This window comes from Lytechinus pictus, chromosome 17 (genome assembly GCF_037042905.1).
Source record: "Lytechinus pictus isolate F3 Inbred chromosome 17, Lp3.0, whole genome shotgun sequence".
NCBI lineage: Eukaryota > Metazoa > Echinodermata > Echinoidea > Temnopleuroida > Toxopneustidae > Lytechinus > Lytechinus pictus.
The window spans coordinates 26,766,802-26,787,483 of NC_087261.1; the positions used below are offsets into that span (position 1 = coordinate 26,766,802).

Here is a 20,682-nt window from a genome sequence, read left to right on the forward strand (position 1 = left end):
CAACTATATAGACAAATATGCTATTGATAGCAATATGGACTTGTGGTGTTTGTATACATATATATATATATATATATATAGTACATTTACACAGGACAAAAATGAGCACAGAATGATTACTTAGTGGCCGACATTTTTTTAGTGCAATGAAGATGAATTTGAAACTAGAGTATGAAATGTCAGTGGCTGTCCCATGACTTTTTGAACTATTTCTCACATTGGAGACTTTTTTTATGGAAAGTATATTTTGCTGTGCTTTGATTCATTTATAATGTAATAAATAATGTCTACTTCCAGCTCGGTCGGTGTAAGGTGTCAACATTTTGAGTGTTTATTATGTGGCAGTGCATGTGTCAACTATGAAGAGCTGCTTGTGCCTACATAGTCAGCTATTTCAGTGTTAATAGTCAACACTTGAACACTGTTGTGTGAAGTGTCAATTCCTACAGTAACACAGGACTATATATGTAGCGCTAACACCAACTGGAGTTTTATCAGTCATTTTCAATGCCAATAGATGTGAATGGCACTGACATACATGCAACAAACCATATAATTTGGGTTGTGTTAATTCTTTTTTTATTTATCTGGGCTCAATACAAACTTCCACCATCACACCTTTATAAGCTACATTTATACTATGTGCAGTAAACACTTCAATCATAAGAGAAATCTAATACAATATACAATGCGAAAATGATATGAGCAAGAAAAAATATATAACTCCAGAACTCTTTTTTCAAAAGAACAAACAAACAAATTTGTCAATGAACTGTCCCATAAGTCGATGGGTGAATACTTTTATACAAATGAATAAGGCAGGAACAACTCTTTTCAAAATTCTGACCAAGAAAATAACGACAACCCTTTATCACATCGCATATAGAATCAGCATTTACACTAAATTACAGCAGATACATTTTCTTTCCCTTTTTTTTAATCCAATTTCTCTGCTTCTCGATGATTGTTAGTACTCTCTTTCCGATGCCATGATAGAGGGCGCTAGACCTCTTACTGCTTCTCTTCGGCATCACCTCCATCACTAATTTCCTTCTTCTTGCGCTCCTGCACCTGCTTGATATGATTATTCTGGAATGGGAGAGAGAGAGAGAGAGAGAGAGAAAAGAGAAGAGAGTAAGACAATCAGTAATAAGGTCAGGATTTTAAAAGAGAAATAAATATCTTAATTTTATTTCAGATCTGAACAATAAGGTTGGGTTTTTCTTAGAGAGTAATCCAAATCCGGGTCTAAATCTCATTGTAAATATGAAAAAAAAAACAGAAAATAACTTTTAGAAATGTATTAACGCTTTATACCTTTTGGAAATAAATGTTAAATTGAATTGAATTGAACTGAATATGAAAAACAGTTTATTGAAAGTTGGAAATGGATCTGGAGATATACATGTATCTGTTCATAAAGATATGCACTACCTTACACACAATTTGAACATGGTGGCAGAAGCCAAAAAAATTAGGGGGGGGGGAACAACAACATTTTTTGACAAGAAAAAAAAAAAAAAATTATCAACCAAAATTTTAGGGGGGGACCAACAAAATTTTTTGACAAGCAAAAAAAAAAAGGTTACCAACAAATAATTTAGGGGGGGATCGTCCCCCCACCTGAAATTTAGGGGGGAACAGGTCCCCGCCTATGTTTTTAGATGTTAAGTTAGCTACATAGATGCAGGAATAAATTTTAGCACAAGAAAGGGTCACCAGTCATTCATAAAAGTCGCTCCAAGCTTACAAAAAGCTTTGTGAAACGGATGAGGGGCTCTGCCGCTCATGATGGGGGACTAAATTATAAATCAGGCATGGGCAGAGAAATGTTTATAAAGGAGAGAAAACTGCCGCTCGTGAGAGAACGCAGCGACTGGACGTCCTGGGTGGGAATGGAAAACATTGCAATTTTAGGTGTAGAAAATTCATGACCAAATGCATTTTAATCTCGAGGTTTAAACATAGTTACCTGCTCTGCCTCAATCATTCATAAGATATGCCCCCCCCCTTTCCTCCCAAGAAAAAAAGAAAAAAAACCTGGGATCGGCAGAGAAAAGAGTTCAAAAATAAAACTGCCAAATTGCATTCTGATGAAATGGGAATAGTAAACACATTCTCTTCCCACCCCTTACATCAATATTCCTAAATATATTTGGATTATTTGGCAAGTAGGGGTAGTGCCAGGGTATTTTGATGGGGGGGGGGGGGAGGCGGCAGCAAGACAACCTAAAGATAACAGTGATTTTTTAAGGGAATAATAAGGGCATACAGCCAAGACCTATCTTTTAATTTTTTTTCCCTTCTTCCTTACTCACCCCCCTTATTTTTTCTTATTCCTTTTGTATTCAGTGCATATGAGGGGGATAAGTGCTATAATAAAATGAAAAAAAAAACAGGGATATGAGTAATCAGTCTCTTTGTTTCTGTCTCAAAAAGCATTTGCATCACCTAGACTTGGATTTCTCTTGTTAAAATTATTATAATGAGGTCCGTGCCACAGACAGTTCAAGGATGTACATGAATGACTGACTACCAAGGAAAAGTAGAGATGCGCGAGGTTTAACGGAGCCCACATCAGGCATGTTCGATCATGCTCATTCATATCAAAGATTTCACTAACTTTGTCATTTGATGCATTCACACCCAGCCTGTTCACACCCATCCATTAAATTAATAAAAGATATATCCAGGGCCTATATAGTGCTTGAATTGCAAATATGAAAGAACCACTCTGATTGGTTCCTGGTGTTGTGTGTTGAACAAGTAGCATGAAACAATGGTCTTGATTGGTCACTGGCATTTGGCAATTACTTAGAATTTGTTAAGCCATAAGTTACAAAGCCTATGTACCCGAATAAATATAAATTGTCTAAAATATATCAGATATTTTATAAAGTATTACTTGTATTAATCCCCCCCAAAAAAAAAAAATACCAGCAAATTACTTTTCAAGATTATGAAAGCTCACTCAAGAATTTCTCTGAGATTGTTGGGACATATGCATGTAGTTGTAGTTTAAATGACAAGAACTTTTGATTTGAGGCAAAGAGAATGTGCAACATGTACATGTACTATACAGTCCGTCCCACAAAAAACGAAACAGAGATTTATCGATGATTTATCATAACTTAATCAAAAATACAATACACAAATGACCTACCATTGTAAAGCTTAGAATCTCCTCTTTCATCTGAAATCATTTAGATTATTTCTCATTCACGCATGAGTGAGCAAAAACAATTTGAAGAGGGGATACCAAAAAGTAATTTGGCAGGCTGTATCTGGGTTTCAAAAAGAAAACCACATTTTTAAAAGTTCAATATCTGCTCTTTAATTTGATACCTCAATTACAGGAAATGGTCAAGAAATAACAAAGTTATGGTTATTTGAAATAAGGCTTGAATTTCAATAATTTCATAAAATGAAGAGGTTTTACAGGCTAGCGTTCAAACTCACTCGACACTCTGTTCTGTTGACGATCAGCCATGCATTAAGTCTTTTGTTAACCATGCGATAGCTTCTGTGGGAAACCGTTGAAAACACGTTTATTTCATGAAATTATGGAAATACAAGCATTGTTTCGAGGGAACATAACTTTTTTACTTCTTGACCATTTTTTTAGATTAAGGTATCAAATAAAAGAGCAGATATTGAACTTTTTAGGCATGTGATTTTCTTTTTAAAATTCAGATACCCCCCGCCAAATGAGTTTTTGGTATCCTTTCTTCAAATTGTTTATGCTCACTCATGCGTGAATGAGGAATAATCTAAGTAATTTCAGATAAAAGAGGAGATTCTAAGCTTTACATTGGTAGGTCATTTGTCTATTGTATTTGTGAATAAGTTATGATAAATCGTCGCTTAATCTCGGTTTCGTTTTTTCTGGGACGCACTGTATAAGAAAAGTAAATGGTGAAATATAATTTTAAAATTCTCATTATTTGAAATATCCTTGATATTGTCGCCCACGATTTCTCCAAAAACATAATCTTCAGGGGATTAAGGAAAAAAAGGAATTCTAGAATACATTGTAAATGAGAAACAGAAGAATTAGTTTCAAAGTGAAATAAATATTTAAAAAATCCTCAAGAGGTTCACTATGATTATTATTTTTTGTATGTCGAACTTATTTAAAATAGAACCTGTTTATACATACATGTACATGTAAAATGAATGAGCCATATTGGGTTATAAATCCTCTAAAATGTCATTATGCACATATGAAACACTCCCGATATGATCTACATGTATAGTTTGGTGAAGTAAAAACAGTCAACACACAAAGTAAATCTGTATGAAGCAAGGCAATATCTCATCTGTGTCGGCACACTGCGATGAAGGGGAATCTTGCCTCTGGCTGAAGTTAGCATTAGAATAATTGACTGTATGTGTTGCCAATTCAAACGAAGCTCACGACTCATTGATTTTGACTGAAAATGGTCACTAAAGGTCACTTTAATCCACGGGGCATGAAAAAACTTATGACTCATCCCAATTTGAAAGGCAATGGCATTTCCCATGAGTAATACAGGCTCCCACTTACTCACATGCTAAATTACAGTTCATCAAAAAATCATTAAAAATCAACCCCTCTATCGATTTTGTTTTAATTCACTAAGATTAATCACAATATACAACACAATAAATTAAGTACGTTAAAAGTACTTGTCCAGCTCAAACAAAAGTTTGAGAATAACCATAATTTGGGCGTAAATATTGTTTTAGAATGCAAACGCCATTAAAATTAACACCAACCAACCAATCGGTTCGCAGCAAGAAAAAAACGGAACTACTTCGCCGACAGTAATAATTCAAATAAAATACAAAAATGCACCATCTGCAAAGGCCTGATTATGAAGGTATATATCAACATACATGTAGAATTAATTTCATCATATACAATTTGATAAATTTGATATACCATCATCTTATCAAAATTTTGATGAACTATTTCAATCAATAAAGTTTCTTGTCCTGAACCTGTTGCATAAAAGTTACTATTATGGTAACTTCCATGGTAACAATGATCAACAGCCAATAAGAATCAAGTTTCTATTGAACTTACCATTGAATGGCAAAGTTACCATAATAAAATTTTATGCAACAGGCCCCAGAATGCATTGCCCGTGAATGAATTACTCATGTGTGCCCTTCAGGTTTTGGGTCGGGATAAAAAATCTGAAGTTGTGAAATCTAAAATATCAACGATGATGTCAACTATATGTACATTTGTCTTTTCGAGGACGGTGGTTGCTTCATTCTCGCCCCTCAGACGCATCCCTAACAATGTGTAGATTTGCACAATGTTCAGCAAAGGCATAGAGCTGCCGTCTCTGCTGAGTTTATAGGGTATTATGCGCTATTAAGGTAAAAGTAAAATAAGAGAAAAATTTCAGACCCCCTCCCTCCCCCCCCCCCAAAAAAAAAAAGAATGAAAAAGGCTCTCTTGAGACTCCTGCATTAATGTCCAACTGATCAATAGAGGAGCAAAAATACTTCTGTCGAAGCAAAGTATATACATGCACGAGTCTAACTCACTTTATGGGGCGTTGCAAGAAACTTGCGATCAATTGCAAATCTATTTCCAGTCCCTAAATCAATCATATATCTTGCAATCAATTATTGGATACAGCTACATGTAAAATTTATCAATTGTAAAATTTCAACAGAACATTTGCAATTGATTGCAAATAATTTTCTTGCAACACCCTCTTTTATAATAGAGAGAATTTTTTTTTTTTACACAATTCTTTCTTTTTAATTATATGCATCATACACACACAAAAAAGAAAACTATCATTATTATACCATATCTTGGTATTTAAGGTTGAATGCTTCTTGCTTCGTTTGGAGGTTGGTTTCCGCCTTGGACATCTTCTCCACATATTGCTTCTTGGCCACCATCTTGAAATTGTTGTTGTTCTCAGCCACCTTGGCCTGGGCCTCCAGGATGCGGGCATTCTCCTCTGCCAGCTTCTCCAGCATCTGGGTCTCGACGGACTGAAGGAGGTATCAAAAGGCAGTGGAAGGGCAGATGGACGAGAGAGAGAGGAAGAGTAAAATGAAAAAGAGAGTGAGAGATAGAGATAGAAATAGATGGAGAGGGAGAGAGAGGGGGAGGGGGGGTAGGAGTCGGGTAAAATAAAGATAGGAATTCAAGTAGAGAAACAGAGAGAGAGAGGGATATAGAAAGATTGAGAGCAAGCAATACAAAGAGAAAAAGAAGCGGAGACGAGGAAAATGGAGAGGAAGAAAAGGGGAAAAAAAGAGTGAGATAAAGAAGAGATGGGGAAAAGATGCGATAGAGGGGGCAAGAAAACGAGAAAAAAAAATCAGAAGTGATAAGAGAGGGATAGACAGAGAGAGAAGACACAGAGGGTAGGGGAGGGATAATAAAACAGAAATAAAATAGAATTTTTATACAAATTAATTCAGCAATATTAACTTCATTAGAATTTATAATTCATCTGAACCATTCCGTGACATTTTAAAATTCACATCTCTGACTGCCACAAGAATACATTACGAATTCCCATTAATCTTTTATGTACCCACAAAACATTTTCCTTGGCAACGGTACTTTTTTTAAAAGCATCTCATAAATGCTGAATTACCACAGTCACTGCCTGTTGCTCATGTATGAGGATGTAGTAGACAGCTACATCAACATAACATGTTTAATAGCGCTCCATTCTGCTGGCTCCCTCCCTCATACACTTGCTGGTTATGTACATTTGATTAGCATAATAAAGGCAGTGTTTCTCGCTCGATTTCAGGCTCTGATTTCATACAGATCTGTTTCCTATTCAGGATAACCAAATGAACTCTATTGGCTCTAAATGCAATGTGTCAGGTATTAAAGGACACACTCCAAAATTGGTTCAAAAAGTCCCTACCACTAAAAATAATTGAAAGAAATTAATACGAATGACAGTAGCCCGTATTCTGAACTCAGGTTTAAAATAAACCCTGGTTTAAAGTTGTGGTTTAACTATGGAGAGCCCATTGGGGCACAAATCCCTAATAGTACACATCCCATAAACTCATATGAACTCAAACTGATCACAATTGTCTAGGAATAATAATTGAAGTATTTTTCTTCATTATGAAAGCAAAAGGAAACAAAACAGTAAATATAAGAAATATACAATACAAACATAATTTTTGGCTCCCAATAGTTTTAAGTAGAGTTAGACCGTGGTCTAATAAGTTAAACCTTACTTCAGAATACGGACCAGTGAAAATATAAGAATGTGAAAGGGGTGAAAGGTCGATGACTAGACCAAGGAGCAAGATTGGCCAGAGTGGGAAATATTGGCTGTAAATACTGATAAATACCACCTCGATAATTTGAAGAAAATGGGAAATACTTGTATGCAGGAAATATGGAATATTTTCTGGTATTGCCGAGGTGTTCTCAAGCATATTCTAGCATTTTCCTGTACCTCCCTGTACATCTTTTAAGTGATTCACAGCATTTACATATGTACAAGCTTTTCCCAGTATACCCCACCTGGGCAGGACATAACTAAATTTCTTTGAAAAATTGCTAACCCTGCCAAGAGGGCAAATAATGGCGAGAACATGGTATTTTCTGGGGGGTGTTTCATCAATATTTTTTTGTCTGACAAGTTGTCAGATCAGACAACTTTCCTTGATTCTGATTGGCTGAGTGAGAGGCACTGTTGTTGGATAAAACAGGACTTGTCGGATAAAACTTCCGACAAATCCTTTCATGGAACACTCCCCAGGAATTTTTTTTAACAGCATTTTTGTCATGATCTTGAAAATAATACATTTTTTTTATGTACATGTACATACCCCACGGAAACAATGCCTTGCTGAAAAGTTCATCAAATGTAGTATTAATGGGGAAGTTCACCCTGGTGAAAACTTTGTTGTCACCAAAAAAAATATTGGTGAAGGTTTGAGGGAAATCCATTAAAGATTTCAAGTTTTTTATTAGTGACGTCATAAACGGGCAGTGGCCCCCTATGTTATGTAATATAAAGTGCATAAAATTCATTTTTGAATGGTTTGTGATGACTTATTTTTTATTTTCTTTTCTAGGAGCGCATTTGAAATAATTTGTGTATTCATATACTGAAGGTGCAATAAAAATCATTTTCCATTTTCTGAGAAAATGACATTTTATCTATTTTTGACCATACGATATGTAGGAAAGCTGCTCGCATATGACATCACAAATCAAATAAGAAAAATTCTTATAACTTTTTCATTCTTTGATGGATTTTCCTCAAAACTTCGCCAATATGTTTTTTTGCTATTTCTACAATAAACTTTCTGTCAGGGTGAACTTCCCCTTTAACTTGATATTCAATTATCTCTGATAACAAAATGAGAACAGACTGCATTTAAATCAAATTTTAAATCAAAGTTCTTGATATTGCCCCCCCCCCTCCCCCCCTGTTCCATCCATGTGCACATTTCTGATTCTTCCAGTCAATAATTTGATGGGGAAACATACAGGAAAATCAAGAAAACACTATCTGGTGGACATCTGTGCCATACCAAATGCATGTTCCTAATTTTTCAGAGAAAGGGGTACATGTAGATTTTGGGGGCTCAATTTGAGGGGGGGGGGATACAGTAAAATCAATGAAATACTGTAGGAATTTTTTATCATACAGTACAGTGGTGCTCTAAAGCAACAATAAAGTTTGACTCTCTGGGTATTTGCTTGCATTCAACACTCAGCATGCATTTTGTGGTGGTTTTTTTTAGCACAACGGTACATGTATTTGTTTATACTTGGGGTAAAAATCTTCCCTGAATATTCCTGTATTGGGGGTAATTCTGCTAGCTTTTGATTTTCCTCCTTACCCTTCTTCTCATCTCTGCTTCCTGAAGCCTTGCATTGATCTCATCTAACGATGTGGTGCTCTTGCTCTTTGGTGGCGATGTTGGCCGCTTTGAGACGTCCGCCTTCTTGTTGTCATCCAGGACCAGCTCAAAGGCCATTCCCCCAGATTTCTTGACTTCTACGAGGGATAGAAAAAAAGAGCAATGTAAGGAGAAGTGGACGAAGAAGGAGGAGAAAGAAGAGAGAGAGGGAGAAGAAGGAAGAAGAGGAGAATGAGGAACAGGAAGGGGAGGGACAGGAAGGAGAAGAAAGGAGGAGGAGGATGAAAAAAAAAGGAGAATGAGGAACAGGAAGGGGAGGGACAGGAAGGAGAGAGGAAAGGGAAGAGCAGGAGGAAGAAGAGAAAGAGGAAGAAGAGAAGGAAGAGGAGAATGAGGAGCAGGAAGGGGAGGGGCAGGAAGGAGAGAGGAAGGGGAAGAGGAGAAAGAAGATGAGGAAAAGGAGGAAAAGGAGGAAGAAGAGGAAGAGGAGGAAGAAGAGGTGTTAGAAGAAGCGGAGGAGGAACGGGAAGGGGAAAATGAAGGGGGGCAAGAGGAAGAAGGCGGAAGAGATAGAAAAAGGGAGAACGGTATAAAGAGGATGAATAGAGGAAGAATCAGGAGAAACGCAATTTAGATCCGGGTGACCGTTTCATAAAGCTGTTCGTATTAAAAAGTTAAGAGCGACTTTAAGAACGACTGGTGAACCTTTCTTACGCGCTAAGTAATCACCAACGAACATCATTTACCACAAGAAAGGATCACCAGTCGTTCTTAAAGTCGCTCTTAACTTACGCACAGCTTTATGAAACACCGCCCAGGTATTCACCATGGCATGAAACTGTCAATGAAGAAGAGTGGGCCATTTTTGGAATTGTTCCCATGGGTAATCTACATGTATAATGCAAGCACTCATGAACTTGTTTGACCCAAGCATAGATGTACATCGCAGATGCCCTAGTTCGGATAACAAACCCATGGTTTTTGCACAGTGAATAAAGTCTGCAAGTAGACTCGGAGACCAAATTTATATACTGTTATAGCTTTAATATTTATTTGAGAGATTTTCAGGTCTACATAAACTTTAAGTGAATGTACAAAAAAGAAAAGAAATGTAAAGTATATAATTCCCTACTGGGTCAAGATCCTTCCCCCTCTTTAATATGTGTAATTGGGCCTGTAAAAGATCATGAAATATATCAAAAGGACAGAATTCATTATGAATACCAAGTATTTTTAGAATGTGTGTTTGGTGTAAGAATTCATTGAAACTACATGTAGTGAGAGGATGGCTTATCTTTTAATATACAGTACATGTAGGCATGAAGACTGAAGACACTAAATCTACCAACGTTATCCTGTAGGAGAAATAGAGCGGATATGATCCAAGCGTTTAAGATTATTCAGGGCATAGATGATTTGGACTGTACAAATTTCTTCAAACTTGACACTCAACCTCGGACAAGAGGACATTCTAGAAAAATAATCAAGTTAAGAGCACATTCAACACTCAGGCAACGGGATTTCTCGCAACGAGTAATCAACCTATGGAATGACCTACCTTCTGAGTTCGTAAACAGTAGCAGTATAAATTCATTCAAATCAAATCTAGAGAAGGCCTGGAAAACCAAGCATAATCGTTTCGACCCAGACACAGAATTTTCACAAATCGTCCAAACCCACACATGCATGTGAAATTGTTACGTTTATAACTGAGGACAAGTTCTAAGAAGATGCAGAGGGGCAAATAAGTCTTCTATACTTTATGCCCAACATCAAGGTAAATCAAGGTAAAAAAAAAAAAAGGTAAATGAAAATCTGGTGACCAATATGCACACTAAACGCAATCATGGCCTCTCATTTAAACTTTTACGAGAAACAACAGCATAAAAGCATACACTGAAAATGTGTACACATATCACTACAAAGCAGCAAATTTAGAACCGATTCAGCCTGTAAATGATGATGAGGCACATCATGTACGAGTACGGTATTATAGACTGCATGTACATCAAGTACACGAGCGGAGTGCTTGATAATACTGATTACTTATTTCCCGACGACGCGATGTCTACATTGGCCAGACACTCCCTACTCGGAGGAAGATTAGTCTTGGATTGTTATAGCGAGGTTGGAAAAAAAAAAACATCAGCTTGATTTATTACAACGTTGACGGCAGGCATAAAAGAAACTAAATAATTGACATTTATCGTAGAAGATGGGGGGCAATCTGTCTAGCTCTTCATAGAGCTTTTCCACTTCCCCTCAAATCTTGCTTGATCCTAGCAATATTTCTGTGATTTGTTGAATATTACATTTTCTGATCCTGAATCAATTGATTCTTGATTCTTTTCTACTCAACCTTCTCTCATTTTTTTTCATCTCTTTTCCATTTTGCTGAAAAATACATTCATTTTTTTGTCTTTTTCTATTGTGATTATTTTCCCCTCGTTTTCAAAATTCTGTTCTTTCATGTAGACCCTTGTTTTATTCTTAATCTCAGTCTGTGACTTCTGCCTCAGAATTTTTTAAAAATTTTTTTACAATCATTCCTTCTCCTTCACATGTCGGTATTAAGATCCTAACCTCTCTCCACGCTCTGGTTAAACAAGCCCCCTCCCAGTCATTATTTTTTCTTTTTCCTAGCTCCACTCTGGTTTTCTTGACTTCTAAATTCTACATGTATGTAGACAAATTCTCATTCTCTCATCCTTCCTGGGCTCCATTCCCCTTTTTTCTTGCAATGTTGTTGTTTTTGCATGCATACATGAAGGAGTCATAAAATGTCGATAATAGAGCACTTACGTTTTAATACATACAGTATCTCAGAACCCCTTCAAAGGGCCCCTTTCCTTGTAGCTCTACCCGTCAGCACTATGAAAGATTGCAATATTGCAGGCATTTTCCTTTCGGAAATACAACATGTACTGTGTATGAGGAAGTTATTGCAAGAATCATGAATTTGCCACATCAATCTCTTATAAACTCTAATAAAATATTGATGACCGTGTGGTGTGCCTCCAGTACGTTGTACATGTACGTTCACTCTGCATCCAACAAATGAATCATATACTGTATGCATCTCAAGAAAGTCTCATTATCTATTAACCACGACCACGAGCAGGGTAATTTGCCACACCCGTTCTCCAAAGTGTCACTAATTGTATGCATGTGCATGTACAGTGGTAAATGTACATTGTAAATGTAGGTCTATAGGCAAAATGTTAAAAGGAGAAGTCAATTACATACAGCGTTCACAAAGTTTACATCAATCCATCCATTTATTTATCAATCCATCCTTTCATCCATCCATCCATTCATTTAATAATTTATTTAAATTCATTCATCTATCCATCCATCCATCCATCTGTCTGTCCATCCATTCATTCACCCATTCATTCATCCATCCTTTCATCCATACATCCATCCATTTATCCATTCATACTTGCATGCAAATGATTTTTAAAGGACAGTATATTAAAAAATGTATGCACAAATTTGAGAATGTACAGTACATGTATGTTCACATCTTCAGTAGATTAAAGTTTTTGCATGTCTTTGGTTTCCTGGTTGAAATAAATATTCATTTCAAGTAACTCATCCAAACATATATCAGAATTAAATTTTGTAGTTTGGATTTTAACATTTTATACTGTGAGTTGCACTGAGAGAAGGGGTGAGAGACTGGACAAGGGCACAAGAGAAGGGGGGGGGGTAAAAAAACAAATGAGTGAGAAAAGGTGAATAAAGGAGAGACGAGGAAATTAGAAAGGTGAATAAAAGGTATGAGAAATATTCGAGTAGATGAGGTGAACTGAAATAAAGGAAGGGAGGAGGGATGGGTGAAGGAAGGAGTGAGAGAATGAAGGAGAGGAAGAGAGACCAAACATGAGAGTTTATGAAAGAGTGATTGGAGTGATAGAATGTGTGAGGAGGGGAAAGGGGAGAAGAAATAGTGAGAGGTGAAAATGAGAAAAGATATGAGTGGATGAGGTGAATGAAGGAGGAATGGATGAAGGGAAGGAGTGAGATTGAGAAGTGAATGAAGGAGAGGAGATAGTGAGAGAATTGAATGAAAAAGTGAGTGGAGTCAGTGAATGAAGGGAGTAAGAGTTTAAAGTGAAAGATTGAGTGGATGGGATGAAAGAAAAAGGTGTGAGAGGAGGGACGGGTGAAATAAGAAGTGAGAGAAGTGAATGAAGGAGTGAAAGCAGGGGTTGAAGGAGAGAATTACAAGAGAGGGTGAAAATAAGGGGTGAGAGAATGTGTCAGTGAGAGAAAGAGTGAAAGGTGTGAGATTATTAAAAGAGGAATAACAGAGGAATGAGAAAATGAGAGTAAAAGGAGCAAGAGCAGAGAGAGAGAGAGCGTGTGTGGGAAGGAAGAGTAACAGGAGAGGGATGAACGGAGTGAGAAAATGGATGAAGGAATTAGAGCATGAGCGGAAGGAGAGTAGGAGTGAGAGGAGTGACAAAAGGAATGCATGATACTTGATAGAGATGGGGTGAGAGAATGAATAGGAGGTTGAATTACAATTGGAGGGAGATAATAAAACTGACGCTTCGCAATTCATTTTCTGTTTCCTCGTTAGATGTAACCTCAGATTGAACCAAGAAAGTCACAAGAAATCAGGACAAAAACAAGTGCTCACTTTTCTATTCTTGAATAACTTTGTGTCTGGAAAAAATGCTAATTTGGCACGATAAGGGCAAGTTCGAATTAACTTGAATGTACACTGTACAAAGTATGTGAAGTATCATACTCCACGTATGTACATTGTAGAGTGAACCCATTGTAGGCCCTATTGGATTGTACGTACGTATCATAAGGACGTTAGCCAGTTTAATATGTAAATAGTGGCTTTTAATAGTACGCATCCCTATCTGTGCATATTTTACACCACATGCATTAATCGACGTCACAATGAATAGGGGGCGGTTTCATAAAGCTGATCGTAAGTTAAGAGCAACTTTAAGAATGACTGGTGATCATTTCTTGTATGCTCAGTCGTTCTTAAAGTCACTCTTAACTTTATACTAACAGCTTTATGAAACACCCACCTGGTGAGTAATCAGCTATACAGGTATACGCTGATTTTTCCTAACTATGGTACAATTAAATTTCAATTTAGTAGCTCATGAAATTTGCTTAAGAACGCAAAACTTATCTCAATTCATCACTAATTTTAATAGGCTAACACCCTTAACTTTGCAAGCTCCAAAGGACTCACCTCTGAAAAAAATTGCGAGGCTAGTTCCTGCCCGACCTATCAAAGCCTTGTCTCTCAGGAGGGGAGAAGAAAGCAGAGATAAATGTTCTGCTGACCGATCCCATCAACCTACTTCACCCACTTACTTGTTAAAGTCCTATCTCACCCCTATTCTCCTGACTCCCATGAACACACTGCTGAGATCCACATGCTAAAGTTAAAATGCTGCACTAAGAATTGCAATTCACGTTCATTTTTTAATTTATAATAATTCATGAAATTTGCTCAAACAACCTAAATTAATCAAGATAGATCATTAATTTATCATAATACCCTTAACTTTGCAAGTTCCAAAGGACTCGCCTCTCAAAGACCGAAAGAAATTGGAGTCTAATTTCTGCCCAGCCTAATTTTCATCCCCTTTGTATAAAAGTGTGTAGTGTTCACTCAAGCATGAATAGTTTTCCAAATTTTTGGTGTCATTTGAAAGTTGACTACCGTATGTTTTGTCTTTCTATATGTCTTTTCCTCCAAAGTGACATATTTTTTATTTGGCAGCCATTTTATAAGTGTATTTTTATTGAGACGCACTGTAGAGTTGGCACAATAAAAAGTAGTTTCCATGGCCAACATTACAGCCAATCATGGTTTCCGTGGTGATAATGGCAATGTCAAGGCACATGGGGCAGGCTTTATTGGCGAAAGTAGTAATTTCATATTAAACATGAGTCATTCTTGTGTCACTGAAATACTCATACTGAACGTCTATAGTGGTGATCAATGAAAATTAATGCCTAATCTACTGAGAGAATAAATTATTTTGCACCCATCCTTTTCTATCCCTCTCCCCTTCTCTCTCCTTTTCTCTCTCACCCAATATTGCCGTCCCTTAATCATACTGTCTCATTGGCTGCTAATTAAAATATCAGCTTGGTGTCATTACCGGAAGGACAACGGATTATAATGCATTGTGACACCAATCGTGATCCCCACATATTGATCATCAATAATTACGAGTACTTATTAAATTACAGAACAGATTAGAGTAGAGTCAATTCACTGTCTCAGTGTTATCATGAAATTTCTCAATAAAAAGACAAAGAGTATTGAGAAATCAATGCCACCCCCAAAAAAAAAACCAACAACTAATTCAAGGATATGTCACTTTCCATTTGTAAACTGTCTAAAATCCGATTACAGAAAAAACATAGAAAAAAAATCACAATGGATAATGCCCGATTCTATTTTGAGCAGTCCTTTCACCTTCCGGGCTTCCTGGTATAACCATTTAAAACCCTCTCTCTGAACTCTGACAGAAAAACTTGCATTTTTTCATCTGTTTCTCTCATTATAGTCCTTTTCCATTTCATGTTCACAACAAATCTCCCCTGTCAGTCTCTTTCTCTTTCTTGTAAATACATACTTGTATCATTTTTTTTTTACAAATTCATCTGTAGAGAACCCCCCCCCCCCCCTTCATCTTCGTCGACAAGACTCTGTCAACAGGTTCAGGCATCACAAAAAAGTGCTCTTTATATACCCCCCGCCCCCCGTTACACAAACCCACCTCTGTCTAACTCTGAAATCATGTTTCTTCCAATTCTTTCTCTTCTTTCTTTTGATACCAGTACACATCTAATATCCTGCCATTGTTTTATGTGTGTATTGCAAACTGTGTTATGTAATCTGTGTCTCTTCACTATAGTACCACTCTTTCCAGTTCTGTGAATAATCCCCCCCTGTAATTTTCATGTATATGTACATGTATAACCCTCCTTCACTCCACCTTCCTCTCTCGCTCTCTCTCCATCCCCCTCCTTCCCTCTCTTTCCCTCTAATCCCTATCTCTCCAACTCTGATATTAGTTGAATAGCTGTATTACTAAAGATGAACTCAGAATGAGTACTATGGATGAGTCAACATTTTCTGATTAGATCATATATCATGATTCATTATTCTCCGTCCATACCAAGCAATCAGTTTACTTCTCTCAATTTGGCAATATACTGTAAACATCATTTCTATAATGTGACCTTTCACCATTTCACTCCCCCCCCCCCCTCCCTCCCCATCCATGCTGACATGCTAGGCCTACTTTACCACAAAAACATTTTCTTGCCATGAAACAGGCCTGGAAATTATCTCTTAGAAGAAAAATTATTTTCCTGCATAGCCCTTGTACAATAAACTCAACATTCAAAGGCTCTTTTTTTAGATACACGTACATGTGGCAATTGTGGCAGCCTCATCCATGTATTGTCTAAAAACTGAAAATGGTTTCCTTATTCCGGTAGAACGCTCTATAAAAGGAGGTTGAGTATCCTGTAACTATAAAAAATGAGTTTTCTATGATATCCTCAAAATTTGTAAATTTTGAAATATTTTTTGGTTTAAAACACCTCAGCAATTATGCTCCACATAGAAGGAATAAGAAACCTGTCCAGAAACACATTTTTATTTTATTCTAAAGACAACTTTTCTTGTCTCCCCTGAAAGGTAACATACATGTACAAAGGTTTCATGGTTTATAATAATTGATTTATAGACTTAGAAATCCCCTGTAACCTGCATTCATCCATCAAAACATTGCAAAAATATCAATAAAGAGAAATATTTGAAAGGAATCTATACTCACCGGCAGGCATATTGATGAGTTGGATGTGAGACAAAACTCTACAAAGTTATTGACGGAAAAATCAAGACCGCAATCAACGCTTTACAACCACCGGCAGTTGACTCCCTTGTTATTATACTGGGAAAACTCTGAAGAGAGTATAACACACGCTCGGTAAATAAGGCACGGGAAACTCGCGACGACGACGACGTCAGCAGCTCACGATCAGGACAACACCTTGTCTACTCAGCTCAGAGGAACTACATACAATCTGCAAATAATGATGAAGAGAGAGATACCGAGTTGAAAAGGAGTGTGTGTTGAGCGCACAGTATAGTGTGTGGGCAGATTTGGAGATACATGTAAATGTATATTGGGGTAAAAAGCACACAACCCTGAGTCATAACGATTCCTGCATCTAATCAACATGTCTGATCACTTTGGAGGCAAGCGCGGTCAACGGGAACAACTGCGATTTGCAATTTTGTTTTGTCGCCTGGGGTGTGTGTTCCAGGCTGGGAGGAGGGGGGGGGGGGGAGAGAAAGTAGTTTTAGGGGACGCAAGGCATAATCTGTAATACGTCAGGAAGCAGTGAGCAAACAAGAGATTGGGTGAAAAAAATGAAAATCAATGCATTGTGAAACTCGTGTAAAATATCAGTCTCTTTTTTTTCTACATTATATCCCTCTTATGAATATTCATGAGTATTCTATCATTCTTGCTCTTTTTTATGCTGCATAAACAGTGTCCAATGTCATAATTTGGATTTCTGGAAATAAATTTTCTAAGTTCTCAATTTACATGTACATGTAGCTAAGACTGCAAGAGAAAAGAGATTTATAGAAATATTTCAATGAATATGAAATAATAGCTAGAGGATTCTTTTTTTTTTCATATTTGAAAAAAAGAAAATGTTCAGCAATTATCTCATATGTATACATTGTATAATTTTTAACAAAATTTACCTCAAGCATCAAAATACATGCAACAGACAATCTGAAATGTTTTCAACAAAATATAAAACCAAGGAAATTTTATCGACTGATTCATTTTGCAAAGAAAATAAAACTTTCTGAGCAGACTTTATTTTTATAAATACACATTTACACCAAGAAATGAAACTGAACTTCACCCTCTTTTACTACATGTATGCATGTGTACATAGAAAACAAACCCTGTATCAAAATGCTGACTCAGGGCATGAAAATCTTGAAGCTGCATGAATTGTATATTTGGTCAGAAAGCATGTGCATACCTACATGTAGCATCACATTCCACATCCTTGTATTAAAATTCTAAAGGATAATTCAAACAGGTGGGCCACATTTCTTCTCATTTATTTACTGTGTAATGGAATGTACATGTATTTGTGTCCATTACTATGCTTTTGTTTCTTTGTGTTTGATTGTACTGACTATACTTTGTATAAAAATGGAGACTTCACTGTCATGAATAGCTTATTGTTATGTAATTAGAAACTACAACATACAGTGTACATCAAAGGAGGTGAAAACCATCAAAATCTACTTTGCATGTAGGCATAAAGGTCCGTATTCTGAAGTCAGGTTTAGCTTAGACCTTGGTCTATTCCTCTGTGCTAAAATTATGGGAAGCCAAAAGTGTCAAAATTTTTAATAAGTTGCATGTTTCTTATGTTTACTGTGCTCTTTCCTGAGTCTTCAGTGGTGAAGACAATCTATGAAAATATCCTACTTCCTAGACAATTAATGGATGATTTGGGGGCCTCTACTGTTAGTGATTTACATGTATGTAAAAATTGGCTATCTATACTTAAACCACAAGATTAAACCTGAGTTTAATTAAATCTGACTTCAGAATACAGGCCATTTAATAATGATGGAAAAGTGCTCTGAAAAGGTATAGAACATATAAACATAGTGTATTCAATGAGATTATTAGTGCATTGATTTCATAAGATTAGTGTTCCCTCAGGGAGGGGCAGGGAACATGCAACCCCCCCCCCCCTCCCCCTCTGGTCCCCAGGGATTGCTGCCCAGACCAGTGTTGCTGAAATGTACAGTAGATGTCACTTCTATTGTTATAGCCCCCATGTACGGGCTGACCATGCAAAAAATCACAATCAGATGGTCATTTTAATGATTTTATACATGATTTTTGAAAAAAGGTTTGGGGGGAGAGGGCTAAAGGTTCAACTGACCCATATTTTCTCTGGAGTTACATACAGTATAAATATGCACACAGTTTTAATAGGGTATGCTGTGAAAATGAACCCTGAAAATATTTCAACATGTATTCGACCTGTTCAGTTTGGCAACATCATTGAATTTAAAGTAGCGTTCAATTTATGAAAAGGATTTTATTAAAAAAACCACGGCAATCTTACAAAAATAATGTGTTCATATCTGCTGAAGATCTGCTAGATAGAGACTGATGCCCCTTTCCAGCCGTTTCCTGCACATGGATGTAAATGAAGCCCATTGTTATCTTCAATATTATATCCATGATTTTCCACATCCTGGAATTTGATACCTTTTAAAGGGGTACCGCTGAAATAATAAATATAGAGTAAAATTCAAAGAACAAAATGCTGAAAATTTCATCGAAATCTGGTAAACAAATAGTGAAGTTTAATATTGAATTATGAAGTTTAGCAATATATTGTGAAAACAGTTATATGCACATTATCATGAATATTCATTAGGTGGGCTAATAATGTCACATCCCCACTTTCCATTAAATTTTAAAATGTTATTACATGAAATCATAATTAATTTCTTACATGTGTAAATGATGCGTCTCCCTTATAATTTATCTATCAGCTGTCAATTAAGTTTTTGGAGGAAAAAATTTGAATAAACCTAATTTCATATGACATACTAAAATACAAAAGAACAAGTAGGGGTATGACATCATCGATATGCTCATTGAATATTCATGAAGACATGTCGAGAACTGTTTCACTGAAATAATGCAAATCTTTAAAATGCCATTATAAATTTGTTATTCCTTATCCAATTTTGATCAAATTTTCAGTGTTTTGTCTGATTTATATCTGTTCATATCTACACATATTTTTAGCCTTCAGAGTATCCCTTGAAAAAGTATTTTAAGAACATTATCAGCCATTCTAGCCACCATATTTTGCACAAAAATGTTATAGGCCTAATTGGCATAAGAAAACAAAACAAAACAAATGTAGCTTTTGCATTTGAGCATGTATTTTTTTCCTAAACCACCCCCACTGTCATCATTTCCAGTACTTAGTAGATTTTGGTTACAAGGTGAATTTTTTTTGGTTCCACTCTCCTGTCTCTCCATAAAAAGAAAAGCAGCGGGAAAAGATGAAGCAAACATGACAGAGAGAACAGGGCCTCATCTTACAAAGAGTTACGATTGATTCGATCAATCACAACTATTGGACGGCCAGCAACATCAACATCTATTATGCATGTTTGTTTAAAATATTTTCTAGCTACATTATGATGTACATGTACGTATGTATATTCATGCATTCATTGTTTTCTAGAAAATTCGCTGCGCTTCTCTTTTCATACAAAGGACATTGTGCAAATTTCTCGTAGGAAAAAATTATGACACTGATAGATTTCCATGTAGAGTTAAGACTGATCGGATCAATCGTAAAAACTCTTTGTAAGATGGGGCCCTGAGCTTAATATTCTTGTCTCTGACTAATAAACATGATTTCTGCATTTTCAGGCAAATGATACCACAGGCAGTCAAACGACGATTATAATAAATGCACACAGCACTATACAGTAGTGGGTCTTTTTGTTTCAAGTTCACCACCATCATGAATATGGCCATCGCCTGCTTTGCCCCGGCCCCCGCATCCGTGTGTCACATTCATGACTCATAATGTGCGATGGCTGTGACTAATGCATTATGGTCTTGAATGTTACGTTGTGTGTGTCACATTGGAGGAGCCATGGCGGGGGGGGGGGGTCGTCCTGTTTAATGGGATGATTTCTCTGTCGCGCTACTGCAATATCCT

General features: G+C 36.6%; 1 protein-coding gene across 2 annotated transcripts in view; it reads right to left on the reverse strand.

Annotated features, from left to right (window-relative positions):
* Nucleotides 1-203: 203 nt before the first annotated feature.
* The window catches only part of LOC129279881 (stathmin-like), a 30,552-nt gene continuing 10,073 nt past the window's right edge, over nt 204-20,682 (reverse strand). For both annotated transcript variants that reach the window (XM_064111833.1, XM_064111832.1), the window contains exons 2-5: nt 16,710-16,959; nt 8,848-9,005; nt 5,812-6,003; nt 204-1,089 (exon numbers count right to left, since the gene is read on the reverse strand). In XM_064111833.1, the coding sequence (XP_063967903.1) occupies nt 1,012-1,089; nt 5,812-6,003; nt 8,848-9,005; nt 16,710-16,719 (438 nt within the window). In that variant the 5' untranslated portion in view covers nt 16,720-16,959 and the 3' untranslated portion in view covers nt 204-1,011. The remainder of the gene's footprint in view (nt 1,090-5,811; nt 6,004-8,847; nt 9,006-16,709; nt 16,960-20,682) is intronic.